This window comes from Melanotaenia boesemani, chromosome 20 (genome assembly GCF_017639745.1).
Source record: "Melanotaenia boesemani isolate fMelBoe1 chromosome 20, fMelBoe1.pri, whole genome shotgun sequence".
In the NCBI taxonomy this organism is placed as follows: domain Eukaryota; kingdom Metazoa; phylum Chordata; class Actinopteri; order Atheriniformes; family Melanotaeniidae; genus Melanotaenia; species Melanotaenia boesemani.
The window spans coordinates 29185019-29199403 of record NC_055701.1 but is presented as its reverse complement, the minus strand read 5'-3'; the positions used below and the strand labels follow the sequence as shown (position 1 = coordinate 29199403).

Below are 14385 nucleotides of genomic sequence, written 5' to 3'. Positions count from 1 at the left end.
AAGTAAAAGTCCAGTTTACAGCTGCGTTTTTCCACGTGAAGCCAGATGAAACGTTCTCCCACCGAGCAAACATCCCACCTCTCTCTCTCTCTCTCTCTCTCTCCCTCTCTTTCTTCGTCTGCGTGTGGAGCGCAGAGGACAGGACACACGCACACGCAGCCGCTTGCCGACATACCGACACACACTTGAGCGCTGCCGCTGCTGAGCGCTGTATCACTGCGTGGTACCACTGTCACAGCCGAGCTCGTGCTGCTCAAAGCTGCGTGCTGGACTGACTGACTCTCTCCTTCGGGTTTCCTCTTCACACACTTTTACTGAACAACCGGAGGACACTGTTCGTAGGAAAGCCGGGGACGGGATGCCCGTCTCGAAGGGAGAATCGGCGGCGGCGTCTGCGTAAAAGAGGAGCTCCTGCAACGGCTGAGAGCAGCACTGAACCCACCGTCCGTCTGCTTTTAACGGTGAAATAGTCTCATAGAACCACTGATTAGTTGTTGACTAGAAGAGACGGGGAACACGGCGCGCGCCGCAGAAACCGGGACCATGATCTGGAGCAGAGGTGTTATCTTGGAAGAATAAAGAGGGGAAAAAGAAGGAGAATTTTTTTAAGTGTCTACAATATTTTCTGTTTATACTTGATGTTGTAAACCCACTAATCTCAGCAAATTATTTATTTGTGATTATTTGCGCACCAGGACCATGATCCGGATTCACTTCAGAGTTAGATCCAAAGGTTAGTTACCAAGAAAAAAAGGATAAAATCAAATAAAAGGCTTACAGTTTCAACTCAACTTCCGAATCAAGAACTCGCTTAATCATAGTGAACCCAGAAACCAGGAGCGGGAGCGCACCGGAGGCAGAAGGAACAATGATCAGGATCTTCCCGGATTTCAGCGTCCAGGTGACGGCCTCAAGCGCTGGAGGACCCGGAGCTGGAGGTGGAGGAGGCGGTAGCTCAGGTGGAGGGATGGTGACCGGACCCCCGGTGGGTCGGGTGCCAGTCCCGGTACCCGGAGCCACTAACGGGACCCCGCAGAGCGTGCAGGGAATAACCGCCTACCAACAAAGGTATGTCATGAGGAATGTGGACCTGTAACAGTATTAGTATAATTTAGTTTAAATCAGCCAAATTATTGGTAAAAAGTTCAGATTCCCATCATAAATACTAGAAACTAAGAAAGGCTTTCAGGGAAATTTTCTGTCCCCTTTCGAAGCCAATTTAGCTGCAAAATTTACACTTGTCTTCCTCAAATCTATAAAAATATAAAAATAAAAAAATCAGTTTCTCTGTTAGAACGATTTGATATTGAGGAACAATTGGGCATATTTAACTCTGTGGACATGCAAACAAAGACCTTATTCTAACGTGATACAAGAAGACTCGTGTTAGATATTTTTATATAAAATGTATATTTTATATAAAACATTTAGAAAGTCCACCTTTCAGTTTCATGTGTAAAACTGGATGTTGAGTTTATTTTTTCCCTAAGCTCCAAATCACCCCCAAAATTTTTCATTTTGCTTTTAATTAAATTATTTTCCAATTTTCATTTAAATCTGACAAGAAAAGCAGAATATTGTGACTTGATCAGACTGTCGGCCCCACAGTTTTTTAAGAATAATTTTTGTGTTTGCTGTTTGTGAACAAAGGTCGATCACGGCCTTTATCCAGTAACGGCAGAGGAATAAAATTTAGTGGAAATCCAGGAATGAGGTTTAACTGGAGAGCTGAACTGCAGGTAATTCTGTGTGTAAAACCAGGATGACGTTCGACTGTTTCCCAAATAGAAGACAGAGCTACATCAGTAGAAATAAAGAATTGTGTTGAGTATTTTCCAGTTGGGCATCAGACTTGAAGTCAAAGTCTGACCGTTTTCTTTATAGTGATAATTCACTTCATCAGTCGTTCTTTTATTCCCTCATTTGCCCTTCACTCTGGACCTAAATCACGTCGCTTCCAGCCACTAAATGAGTTTTTTTCCCCAGTAAACACATACTTTTGTCTTATTACTCCGAAAGCTGTTTGTGGTATGGAGTGGAGCTGTGTGTGTAAAGTCTATACGCTGTTGGGAGCAAACAGGACATAAATCACAGCAGGGGCCTCTCCGAGTGCACTGAGAGCGTCTCAGCCCTCTAAGCAACCAATGCCATGTGAAAAACGGCTGAATTGTTATCTAAGGCAAAGCATCCGTCCACACACAGGTCCCAGACAACCGTGGGGAGGATTTTGGGTATGTTTGGATGTGAGCAGGAGGGATTACTGAAGAGATCTGACACCTTCTGGGATCATTTGTCCTGCAGGAATTTAACTCTGTCATCATCTGGAAGCGGGGGAGCAGTTAGAATGATCAAGGACCCTTTGAGGACCCCTAATCACATCCCGGGAATGGACAGCTGGATTTACAGAGCCAAACAAACTTCTCTGAGAGTTGACTTCCAGGCAAACAGCTTTTTCCTATCTGGGTGGAGGTTTCTAGCATCTTCACCCAGCTAGTGTCAGGCTGCCCATCTTCCCTGGCTCCATCCATAATGTTTTCCCCAACAAACAGCTGGGAGCTAATATGTTTATACATCACGCTCCATTATCCACGTCGTCTCTGTTTGACTGATCTCAATAAGCAGAGCTGAGGTGTAGAGAGAAGGAGCCAACCCAACCTCGTAGAGACGCTTCTTTCACAAAAACCTGGTTTTATGACTCCTCTCACTTTAAAGAGAAATAAAAAAGAATAGATTTGGTTTAAAGGCAAATAAAATCACACACAAATAAAAAGTAAAAAAAAACACTCAGATTTAATTTGTGCTTCACAAACCCATCAGAGAGATGGTCTGGGGTTAAATCTGTGACCTTTCAGGTTTGAACTGTCACAGGATCAAAAAGCAAATCCCATCTTTGCTTGAATTAAGTACTGAAGCACAAATCAAACTGGCAAAGATGAGGCAGCAAATGAGCTGTTTATTTAAAGGATTCATCTTTCTGCTCTTCAGACTTAAGCAAACAGGAACAGGCTGATCACATGTTGCAGCTTTTCTGAAAATGTTAGTGCACGTGTTGATCGCTGGCTGTTCGGCGCCTCATGATCACCGACTGGAGGTTATGCTTTCCCTCTCCAGTCTTTATTTTCCACCACCACAGCGCCTGTAACGCCGTGTTTATGTGGAGAATACCCAGCATGCCTTTGACCTTGACAGGTCATTTGTATAGAGAGGGAGGGTTTCCAGCTTCCAGGGCTGCAGCCTGGGGGTTAATCACACAGCACACCGATTAGGTTACAATGAATTATACATTAAAAAGAGGGAATTTCAATGAATGATAAAGAAAAAAGAAAGAAAGAAAGAGGAAGCGGGCGGCTGCCTCTGTTGGAGGATAATGAGCCATTGCTGACTGCAAACATCAGTGCCTGGAGGGGAAATATATTTTAGTGACCTAAAATATAAAAAGTGAGCAGGATATTCTCATGGTGTTTTGCTCTTTAGAGAGCCATGCATTCAAGGAGGTTCTGATCCACACAAAAACACCACAAAGCTGTAATGCAACAGGATAAAAGTTAGTTTGGGGATTTTAAGAAATTTGCAGTGATGTGTTTGTGGAAAGGAGAAAGTGTGAAGATGCAGATTTATTCTTGTTTTTCTCATTATGATACATTTAATTTGAAGTACGACCCCATATGCCTATTTGTTTAAACATAACACACGGAGTATATATGTGTGTGTGTGTGTGTGTATGATTCCAGTGTGGCGTTGTTGTACTGGTGCTGAAGAAAATATTAGAGACGTGTGTGTTTGGTGTGTATTTCCCTGTCCTCTGCAGGAGAAAAATGCTCCTAGCTCCTAAAGATCCCACTCTGACCGCCGACCCTCCACCGCGGGGATTAGAACTGGAAACAGCCGCTGCAGCAGCAGCGAGAATGTAAAGATTTGACGCGCCTATTTGCCTTTTCTTCTTCTCTTCTTCTTCTCTTCTTCTTCTGCTTTGGAGCGCATGCAGGAAATTCCTCTGTAGTGCCAAAACAGAAGCTGTGCGCGTGAGGAGAGAGAGTAGGAGAGTAGGGAAAAGGATAGAGACAGCGGGATCTGAGAGGCGTCCATCCCGGGTTTTACCCCCCCATCACTCCGCTGCAGCAGCACCGTCCCTGCCTTCACTCCCACCCGTTGTTTCCACGTTCCTGAGCGGAGAGAGAGAGAGATAGAAAGAGAGAGAGCGAGAGGGACGAGACGCACGCACGCGCAAATCACACAAAAACAAACGCTCACACTTTTCACACACACGGACATGGCTTTGTCTTAACACACCGACCATGACGCATTGCTGTCAGGACGCAGCGCACCGCCGCGGTTCCGCGTCCAGATAAACCGGAGGAGCGACAGAAGGGAGAGAAAATAGCTGAAAGTAAGAAATCAAATAATTGTTGCAGGAAGATGGCGCCCACCAAGCCGAGCATCCAGCAGGATCCGACGCGGAGAGAACGGTAACGGGGTTTGAATTCTCCTTCCTTCTCAGTCTCAGTCTCTCTCCTCCCTTTCTGCATGTTCAGAGCTGCGCTCAGCCGACTTTGGAGGAAGCGGCAGTCCGGTGTGTTTGCGCCTGTTCCGTTTCAGGATGTCAGGAGGAACGCTGGTTACCAGAGGAGACCCGAGGCGTGCGTGCACGCTTGTATGTGTGTGTGTCAGACAGGGAGGCGCGTGGCTGGGTAACAGGTCCGTTCGGGGAAACAGATGCCTACCACAGCTCTGACTGCTGCCGCCTCGCGTGCCTGTCTGTTCACGTGTATGAACCCACACGTGCACGTGCTCGTGCATAAGGAAGCAATGCGGTGTGTTGGTGTTTCTAGCAGCAAGATGTGCGAGCGTCGTGGAAAAAAGCCGCATTCATCGATGACAGCTGTGTGTGCATGTGTGTGTGTTTCAGAGGGCAGCGCATGCCGCTCCTGTCTCTAAGGTGTGTCTGCGTGTGTGCGCGCGCGCTTGCGTCGCAAAAGGATGAAGTTTTAATGCAGGAGGACGTGCACTGGTTTCAGCGTCCAGACTTGAAAACGACCTTAAAGGTGATTCCGTGGCTCAGGTTTTTAGAAGGTGGAATTGGCATGTTGGTGTTGATGGCGACGCACAGATCACCTCCTTCCTGCTGATTCTTTCCAGATGTGACACATGCTGCAGAAATATTCTCTTTGGGGGAATCTGCTTTTCCTGTTTTCACCTGTTGAACTGGAGATGGCCACAGTGATGAGTGATTTCTGCTTCCACCGCTGAAAACACATCACTGCAGCAGTTTCTCTTTGGATAACAAGCATTTAATGGAGTGTTGAAACCTGCATGATTGAGGGAACATGGTGATGCAGTGTTTGGCCAGAAGCTGTTGTACACTTTTAATCTGTCCATGAGGCATCTTGTGACATCAGGTTGATGTTATTTGACAAAGGTGTTCCAGCTCAGTTTGTTGCTCTTCTTCCATTCAGACACTCTCATGTCTAAATGCTCCGTTGCACAAACCTGAGTATGTTTTTGCCACATTACAGATGTTAACCTGGGTCTGGAGAGGTTCAGGTCTGTGTTTGCATGTGCAGAAGCAGCTGGAGGAATGAAGCAACCCGTCACATGGCTGGTGCGGTGATGTTGCAGCGACACTTCATCTCAGTTTACTCACATCTGATCATTTCCTGTTACTGTTACTGCAGTGACGGTACTACTCTGTTCTGAGAGGCACATTTCATTCATCATCTTGACGTGTATCCCATCTTTGACTGAGGATGTACAACTGGTGTCTGACTTCTGAAGTTTTTTTTTTTTAACTTTTTTGCTCCTTCCTAGCATTGCAAAATGAGACAAAACAGTAAAATGCACCAATTTCCCTTTTACATTTCATAATATAGAAAAAAAATTCTTGATGATATCTGGTCTTTTTCTCTTTTACAAACCAGTCTCCAGGTCAACAGTTTTTGCTATAAGAACAGAACTGTTTTAAATCATTAGTCGGTATTTTTAGAGCTGTTTCAGCACATGGGCTTAGTTTTATAAAAGATAGGAAGAGATTGGTCTAAAGTTATCCAGCAGTGAGCGTCTCAAATAACCAGACTGATAAGTTAATGTTTTATTTTAAATGATTTATTTCAGTTATTAAAGGCTCATGAATTGTCTTTTATTTGGAATCTGCCGTTTTCCACAGCATACACAATAGTTCTTGCTTCAGTCTTAAAATGGGCTGGAACTTCCAGGAATCTTTCCAGAAGCTCTCTGTGGGAAGTTGAGGGTAGTAGCTGCAAATCGGAGGTAATTTAAACAAACTATATCATAACCAAAGAAAAACTTTTTCAAAAGATTTATTTGTAAATAAAACTTTATCAAGTTTGAATTCCTTTATTGCACAAGAAAAACTTGAATATTGAGTAAAATGTTACTCATCCAACACCATCCATCAAAGCCTCCACAGGCTCTAATATGTGGCCTCAGTAGTCCAGGATTCTAGGAATCATGTGAGCATGTGATGGAGGAATGCACAGTGCATGTGGGGGGCGTGGCCTCAACACCTCTGCAGTGAGTAGCTGCTATTTGCACAAAATATACTCAGGTGCACTTGCATGAAACCTGAATTATGCTAAAATATATGCCCCCCCCCCCCCCGTTCTTAATATTTTGTGTTGGAAAAAATTATGTTTGATATATTTTTTATGACATTTTAATAAATTTACTGATCTCCAACTGCAGGTCTGTTATCTGTGAAGGTCTTTGCTGAGTGAGTGCAGTTGTCCTGTGGTTGACCTGCTCTGGACATCAAGGTTAAAATGGTGACCTTTTCCTTTTTTCCTGTGGTCTGTGAGCCCTGGGTCCATCTGGACTTCATGTTGAATTGATCTAAAAGATGTTGGACTTGGAATGTAATGTTGGTGTAACAACCATAAATAAGGCCCGTTTGCATTCTGAGTCGTACTGATTTTGCACTTTTCTCCTCTGCTGTAGAGGTTGAGTCATGAAGATGCCGACAAGTCGACCAGTCCGTGTTTAGGTATTCTAGACTCTGAAGAAACAGGGTGTATGAATGAATTATTCTAAATGAAATGCCTTCACAAAAAGCTGTCAGCTATAAAACATTTTTTTGTATCTGTCACATCTAAATACACCAGGTTGTTAAAAAATATATTTTGAGATAATGTCATCCAGTGATTACAAAAAGAGGAAAACATTTTAGAATTAAGCCGGAAGAAATGATTTTTGTTCATGTTTCAAAAGTTCTGTTGAACCCAGAGTGAACAATGTATCTGTTCTGGTTTAATATTGCATGTAAATTAGTACAATGCACTGCTTGCTATGACTGAAGCCAGAGGCTATCAGGTCATTGCCAAGCAGCAGATTAACAGCTGCTTATTTGCATATGTGTGCTGTTAAAGAGCAGAAAGTAGGCAGAGGGGTCAGAGGTCAAATGTATAGAGCTGAAATTACACAACGTGGCTGTCCAGCTTTCTCTCTCACTCATGCTTTTCTCAAAGGTTATATCCTTTCATTTGTCCTGAATGGAGGAGGCAGGAAGCTCTGACCTGATGGGAGGAAGTTGTATTCAGGCTGTCAAGTGTGGTAATTATTATCTGATTTCACCTCTGCTTTCCTGCCCGCCAGCTGCGGCTGAAATTCTGAAATTTCTCTGAGGAAATCTGGTGATTCTGCTCACACAGATGATATAATGCAGTATCTGCCTTCCAGGTGTCCTTTTCAGAACAGATTTAATTGTACACTTGGAAACTACCTGCTACTGACAGAAAAAGCTGCTTGTTTTCCAAGCGTAGAGTTGCTACTTCCATCCCCTGGTTCCTCTTGCCGACATGTGAATTTATGAATGAGAATGGTGGAGTTTGGACTCAGTCATGCTGAGCGGGAAGTCTCAGTTTCATGCTGGTTTGTTCAAATGCTTGGCAGACAATTGTCCGACTCAAATTTGTCTTTAAAGGCAGCACAGTGAGTCTTCAAATTTCTTTCATAGTTTCGTGGTGGTGTGGCTTGGGTTGGTGCCTGTTGGGTCTCTGGGCCGCCCTAGTTTGCCTCTAACCTCCGTAGAGGCGTGGCCACGTCTGCAGGATCACACTCATCTCTGATCTTCCTCATTCCTCATCCTCTGCATGCTGACCCAGCACTGAGGTGTCCAGTGGGTTTATGCTTTGGTTCAGGTGTGTGTGTTTCTGGTTCTTTGGTTGTTGTTGTGATACATGTTGTTGTTGCTGTCTTGGTTATTTTTAGGAACTCCTGATGATTGTCTGCTTAGTTTACCTTTAAACGCTGTAGGAAAATCTCTGTTATGTTTCTGTACAGGTGTAGCAGCTGCTTGTCTGCTGTTAGGTTGGAGTGAAGCTCGTTGCTTCTATCTGCTGGATCTTTGTCTCCTCTTCCTTTTTTCTACTTTGCTTTTTTACTTCTGTTCATTACTGTCCATTTTTCTGTCCTCTCCGGTCAGGTCCAGCAAGATTACAGAAATTCCACATTTCTAAATAAATAAGATAAAACAATATATTTAAATAAACAAAGAAATAAAAAATTAGATTACCAAGAGGAACCTTTTACCCATAAAGCTCCTTGGCAAAGCAAATTTGTTCGGTACAACACAGCAGCCAGACCATCATTCTGCCGCCACCATGCTGGACAGGACACGGTAAAAAAAAAACTGATCTTAATCATTCAGGATGTTTTTCTGACCACATTTCTTACTGGGTTCCCCACCATCCTTTTAATTTTTTAATAAGGTGTTGGACAATTTTAAACCCAGTTCTAGTAGTTTCTGTTTAGATGTTTTCTCTGCTTGATGCTGATGATCTCACCCTCCTAACAGAACAACATCTTCTCTACGACCACGGATGTGTCTTTCCTCACGATTGTTTAAGAAAAGAGAAGCTGCTTATTGCATCAGTTGGGGTTAATAACTTGTTGCAGCTGCAACGTCATCACCCTGCAGGAATTATCAAGTGGGAGACTCCTTTTTCTTTGGAAAGTGTATTTTGTAGTGAATCTTTGCTCTGCAGGAGGAGTTTTGTCTCTAAGTTGATTTAGAAGTGGACCAACACTCATAGCTACCACGAAGGAACAGAGCCAGCTAAGAACTGATGGTTTGTTTAGGGAATAAAGTCTAGAAATCTAAAGCTAATCTAATCTATTCATTGGTCCCATGCCATTCAGCATCCCATCCCTCCAACTCCCCCCATCTTCTACCATTTAACTCAGCCTTGTCTATCCGTCCGTCCATCCATCCACAGGTTCATCTCTCCATCTGCTCCCCTGCCTCTCCTTCTAGCAGCATTTTTTCTGAAAGCTGTCAGGCAGCAACAGTATTTTGGCTGAGCTGCTGTTTGTGGATCTATTTCTGGGGGCATTTCAGTGCTGATAGGCATCTGGAGGAGACCAAATTAATTTCCAGGTAGAGAGGGAGAGGGGAAGTGGCGGGTAGAAGGAAAAGGAGTGGGAGGAGGACAGACTGCATACCCGACTGCACAAGTGCTTCTACTATCAGTGCACTACAGCAGCTCTGGAGAGGAGGATGATGGAGAGATGATGAAGAGGAGGACTGAAGCAACAGTCAAGTAGAGAAAAGACGAGGACATTATAACCTGTAGGGAAGGGAAACGAATAATAAACTACAGTTTTCAGAGGATGAGCAGATGTAAAAGAGACTAATAAAGCTAATTAGAAATGAGAACAGCTGGATATTGGTAAATGTTAACCCTGCAGCTGATGGCTGCATTCAGTGATATCGAAGCTAACGTCTCCTAAGTTTACTTTTTGACCAGGACCCTGGTGTTCCTCAGCAGAACATGGTGTTCTTGCACTGAAACCATAGCAGCCATTCGTTGTGAAACATCTGATTTGGTAGAAACTGTCCTTCCACTGTGCATAAACTCATTTCTATGTTTTTATTTATTTTTTGTGCTTCCTGGTTTTAACTGGAGCTTTTTCTTCCTGTTTAATGGGAACTTTTCTTTTCCACCATTGGCCACCATGAAAAGGTTTAATGTTTTTTTTTTCTTCTTCTTTAACTAGGCAACATTTTTTTTTTTATAAATTGGCTTTGTAAGAAGACAGTTACAATAAAATGGATTAATGAGGATTACAATGAGTTTCATTTGATTGGATTATAATGGGATTACAGTGAAATTGATTTTAATTTGGGGTGGATTAGAGAGAGACGACTGTCAAAACAAATGATGTGAGAAATTACAATTATATTATTTTACAAATGATTATGATTTTTTTAGTTTTGACCAAGTATGACAAAACTTTTATATTATGGAATGCAAACATGAATCAGACAAAAAAAAAAAAAAGTAAAATGGAAGATTAAAGACAAGATGCTACAGTCATCCCAAACATTAAACCCTTAACGCTTACATTTATTTACAATCACATAACAACGATGAAATTTGATGAAAAATCAGGAATAATAATAATAAAAAAACAACAAAAATAAAATACTGTTAAATTTTAAATAAGATAAAAATATACAAAATCCCACAGAAATAAGTGTAAATAAAAACAAAGGAATAAATATATAAATTAAATTAAAGAATTTAAAAATGGACAAAAGTGGTTTCTCACAAATTTGCAACAAAGGACATTAAGGGGTTAAGGACAGAAAATGTAGACAGAAAAGACACGAGAAAAGACACGAGACGGGACATGAAAGGGACGTGAGAGAGGACACGAGACGGGACATGAAAGGGACGTGAGAGAGGACACGAGACGGGACATGAAAGGGACGTAAGAGAGGACACGAGACGGGACATGAAAGGGCGTGAGAGAGGACACGAGACGGGACATGAAAGGGACGTGAGAGAGGACACGAGACGGGACATGAAAGGGACGTGAGAGAGGACACGAGACGGGACATGAAAGGGACGTAAGAGAGGACACGAGACGGGACATGAAAGGGCGTGAGAGAGGACACGAGACGGGACATGAAAGGGACGTGAGAGAGGACACGAGACGGGACATGAAAGGGACGTAAGAGAGGACACGAGACGGGACATGAGAAAAGGAACGTGAGAGAGGACACGAGACGGGACATGAAAGGGACGTGAGAGAGGACACGAGACGGGACATGAGAAAAGGAACGTGAGAGAGGACACGAGACGGGCAATAAAAGGAACGTGAGAGAGTACACGAGACGGGACATGAAAGGGACGTGAGAGAGGACACGAGACGGGACATGAGAAAAGGAACGTGAGAGAGGACACGAGACGGGACATGAAAGGGACGTGAGAGAGGACACGAGACGGGACATGAAAGGAACGTGAGAGAGGACACGAGACGGGACATGAAAGGGACGTGAGAGAGGACACGAGACGGGACATGAGAAAAGGAACGTGAGAGAGGACACGAGACGGGACATGAAAGGGACGTGAGAGAGGACATGAGACGGGACATGAAAGGGACGTGAGAGAGGACACGAGACGGGACATGAAAGGGACGTGAGAGAGGACACGAGACGGGACATGAAAGGGACGTGAGAGAGGACACGAGACGGGACATGAAAGGGACGTAAGAGAGGACACAAGACGGGACATGAGAAAAGGAACGTGAGAGAGGACACGAGACGGGACATGAAAGGGACGTGAGAGAGGACACGAGACGGGACATGAGAAAAGGAACGTGAGAGAGGACACGAGACGGGCAATAAAAGGAACGTGAGAGAGTACACGAGACGGGACATGAAAGGGACGTGAGAGAGGACACGAGACGGGACATGAGAAAAGGAACGTGAGAGAGGACACGAGACGGGACATGAAAGGGACGTGAGAGAGGACACGAGACGGGACATGAAAGGGACGTGAGAGAGGACACGAGACGGGACATGAAAGGGACGTAAGAGAGGACACGAGACGGGACATGAGAAAAGGAACGTGAGAGAGGACACGAGACGGGACATGAAAGGGACGTGAGAGAGGACACGAGACGGGACATGAGAAAAGGAACGTGAGAGAGGACACGAGACGGGACATGAAAGGGACGTGAGAGAGGACACGAGACGGGACATGAAAGGGACGTGAGAGAGGACACGAGACGGGACATGAAAGGGACGTGAGAGAGGACACGAGACGGGACATGAGAAAAAAACTTATTAAAAATGGAAGAAAGTAAATAGATGGAGAATTAATGCAAAGAAGTGGACAGTGAACGGCCTGAGTGAGAAAGAAAGAGGGATGACTGTGAGAGATAAGAGAAAGAGTGGTGGGGGGGGGTCTCTCATTGATCTGATTGGCTCTCACCAACGAACAACGCTCAGAATGACTCCAGCTCATCCGCAGGCTGGATAAGAGCCTCTTAGAGCCCTGCAGGAGAGCTCGGTTAACTGCCCCAGAGGAGGCAGGCAGGTGGGAACACCTGCCTGATTGCCCAAAGCCAGACTGCGTGTGTGTTTGTGTGTGTGTGTGTGTGCGTGAACGTGGCTTGAAAAGCACTCAGTGGCCAACAAGGCTGGAAAAATGCTTTATAGATGTGTTCCATTTACAGCTGGACTGCATGATTTTCACATTTTATCTGATAAGTGACTTGGAAAAATAACCAGTTTTTATCTGCGACTCTTTTTCTGTCCATCAATCAAATAATTACCAGTCCTTTATCTGTGTGGGTCAAACAGTTTTAAATGCTCTTTGGTTTAAAAATACAAATTAATACAAATGTGTTAAAGCAGAGTGGGGTTCAGGGTCTGGCTGTGGGCTGTTAAAGCAGAGTGGGGTTCAGGGTCTGGCTGTGGGCTGTTGAAGCAGAGTGGGGTTCAGGGTCAGGCTGTGGGCTGTTAAAGCAGAGTGGGGTTCAGGGTCAGGCTGTGGGCTGTTGAAGCAGAGTGGGGTTCAGGGTCAGGCTGTGAGCTGTTAAAGCAGAGTGGGGTTCAGGGTCAGGCTGTGGGCTGTTGAAGCAGAGTGGGGTTCAGGGTCAGGCTGTGGGCTGTTGAAGCAGAGTGGGGTTCAGGGTCTGGCTGTGGGCTGTTGAAGCAGAGTGGGGTTCAGGGTCAGGCTGTGGGCTGTTGAAGCAGAGTGGGGTTCAGGGTCTGGCTGTGGGCTGTTGAAGCAGAGTGGGGTTCAGGGTCTGGCTGTGGGCTGTTGAAGCAGAGTGGGGTTCAGGGTCTGGCACCAGGACCAGGCTGTGTGCTGGGGAAGCCGAGGAGAAACTAATGTTTGGACCAGCAGATGATTGCTCTTCCTTCTGAGCACCTGCAGCTGTGTTTATCTGAGTGTAAACAGAATATTTTGAACAGAAGAAGTTAAGATGGCTGCTTTGGAAGGTTGTGATGATAACTGTGCTTGTTTGACAGGCCGTTTCCAAAGATCCGCTCCCTTTCTACCCTTTCAGAGGATAAATCAGTGACTCAAGTATCCATTCATCATTCCATTCTGTGGGCTGCTTAGTTTGTTTCCGGGTAGTGTTAGCAACAGTGGGTGTAGAGATATCCAGGCCTCTAATTCCTGGCAGCCTCCCCTGGCCCGTACTGCGAGACCAGCAGCTGGTCCCAGGCCAGGAGGTATAATCCCTCCGGCAAGTCGCAGCCACCCAGCTGGCCAGGCCTGGTAGAGGCAGATTTACCAGACATGTCCTTCACTCACTGGAGAAGCAGAAGGATTTCCATGAGCTCATTCCAATTTTTCTGAAGGTCTCAAACACTACGTGAGAAGAAGACCTTCTTCCTGTAGAGCATCTGTGGTTTTCTTCTTCCATTCTTCAACCATAAATTCCACCAAACTTCTAAATCCTTCACCTTCAACCAAACCTATGTCTGTAGCTACCACGCAGAACTTTTTCTTTTTCTCCAAAGAGGAGAGATGTTTCTTTCTGACCCCTGTCTCCTTTTCTCATCATGACTCTGCTGTAAAAGTCTTGCAGACGGTGTTTTCCTCCACATGTACCCGTCCTCTAAGAGACAGCATGGAGACTGGATGAACGTCGCCCCTGTCATAATCTGAGGGAGAAATTCCTCCAAATTTACCGTACCATGAAAAAATCTGAAATAAGTATAATCAACACGCGCTTGACTTTGATGATTTGCTTCAAAATGAAAAACTAGCAGAGGGCAGATTCAGATTCAGCAAGAAAACTGTGGTGGTGACAGTGTTGGCAATCTTTCAGAAACAACATAAAAACCACAAAGTTAGCTTTGTTTCCAAAACACCCCTCCCTCCTTCCCTCTGCCTTTCCTCCCCACAGGCAAGAGATCAGAAAAATGTCCCGTTACACCAGCCTGAAGGGCCAGAGACGGAGACACAAAGCCCAGGACAGAGTGTGAGGCTGGGCTGAGGTTTGGCAGCAAGCTGGTGGTTTAATGGTTTTTGTGGAGCTGTGAGTATTTGAGGATGGCTAGATCCTGATGTGAGGAAACAGCTGAAAGAAAGAAAGAAAGAAAGAAAGAAAGAAAGAAGAAAGAAG

General features: G+C 44.7%; 1 protein-coding gene across 2 annotated transcripts in view; it reads left to right on the top strand.

The window, feature by feature from the left end:
• Positions 1-225: 225 nt before the first annotated feature.
• Positions 226-14385, top strand: part of LOC121630907 (neuronal PAS domain-containing protein 3) — a 378679-nt gene continuing 364519 nt past the window's right edge. The window contains exon 1 of one of the 2 annotated variants that reach the window (XM_041971452.1): positions 226-1068. In XM_041971452.1, the coding sequence (XP_041827386.1) occupies positions 869-1068 (200 nt within the window). In that variant the 5' untranslated portion in view covers positions 226-868. Of the gene's footprint in view, positions 1069-4114; positions 4467-14385 lie in introns of those variants that run through there. The other variant, XM_041971453.1, reaches the window with a different exon arrangement.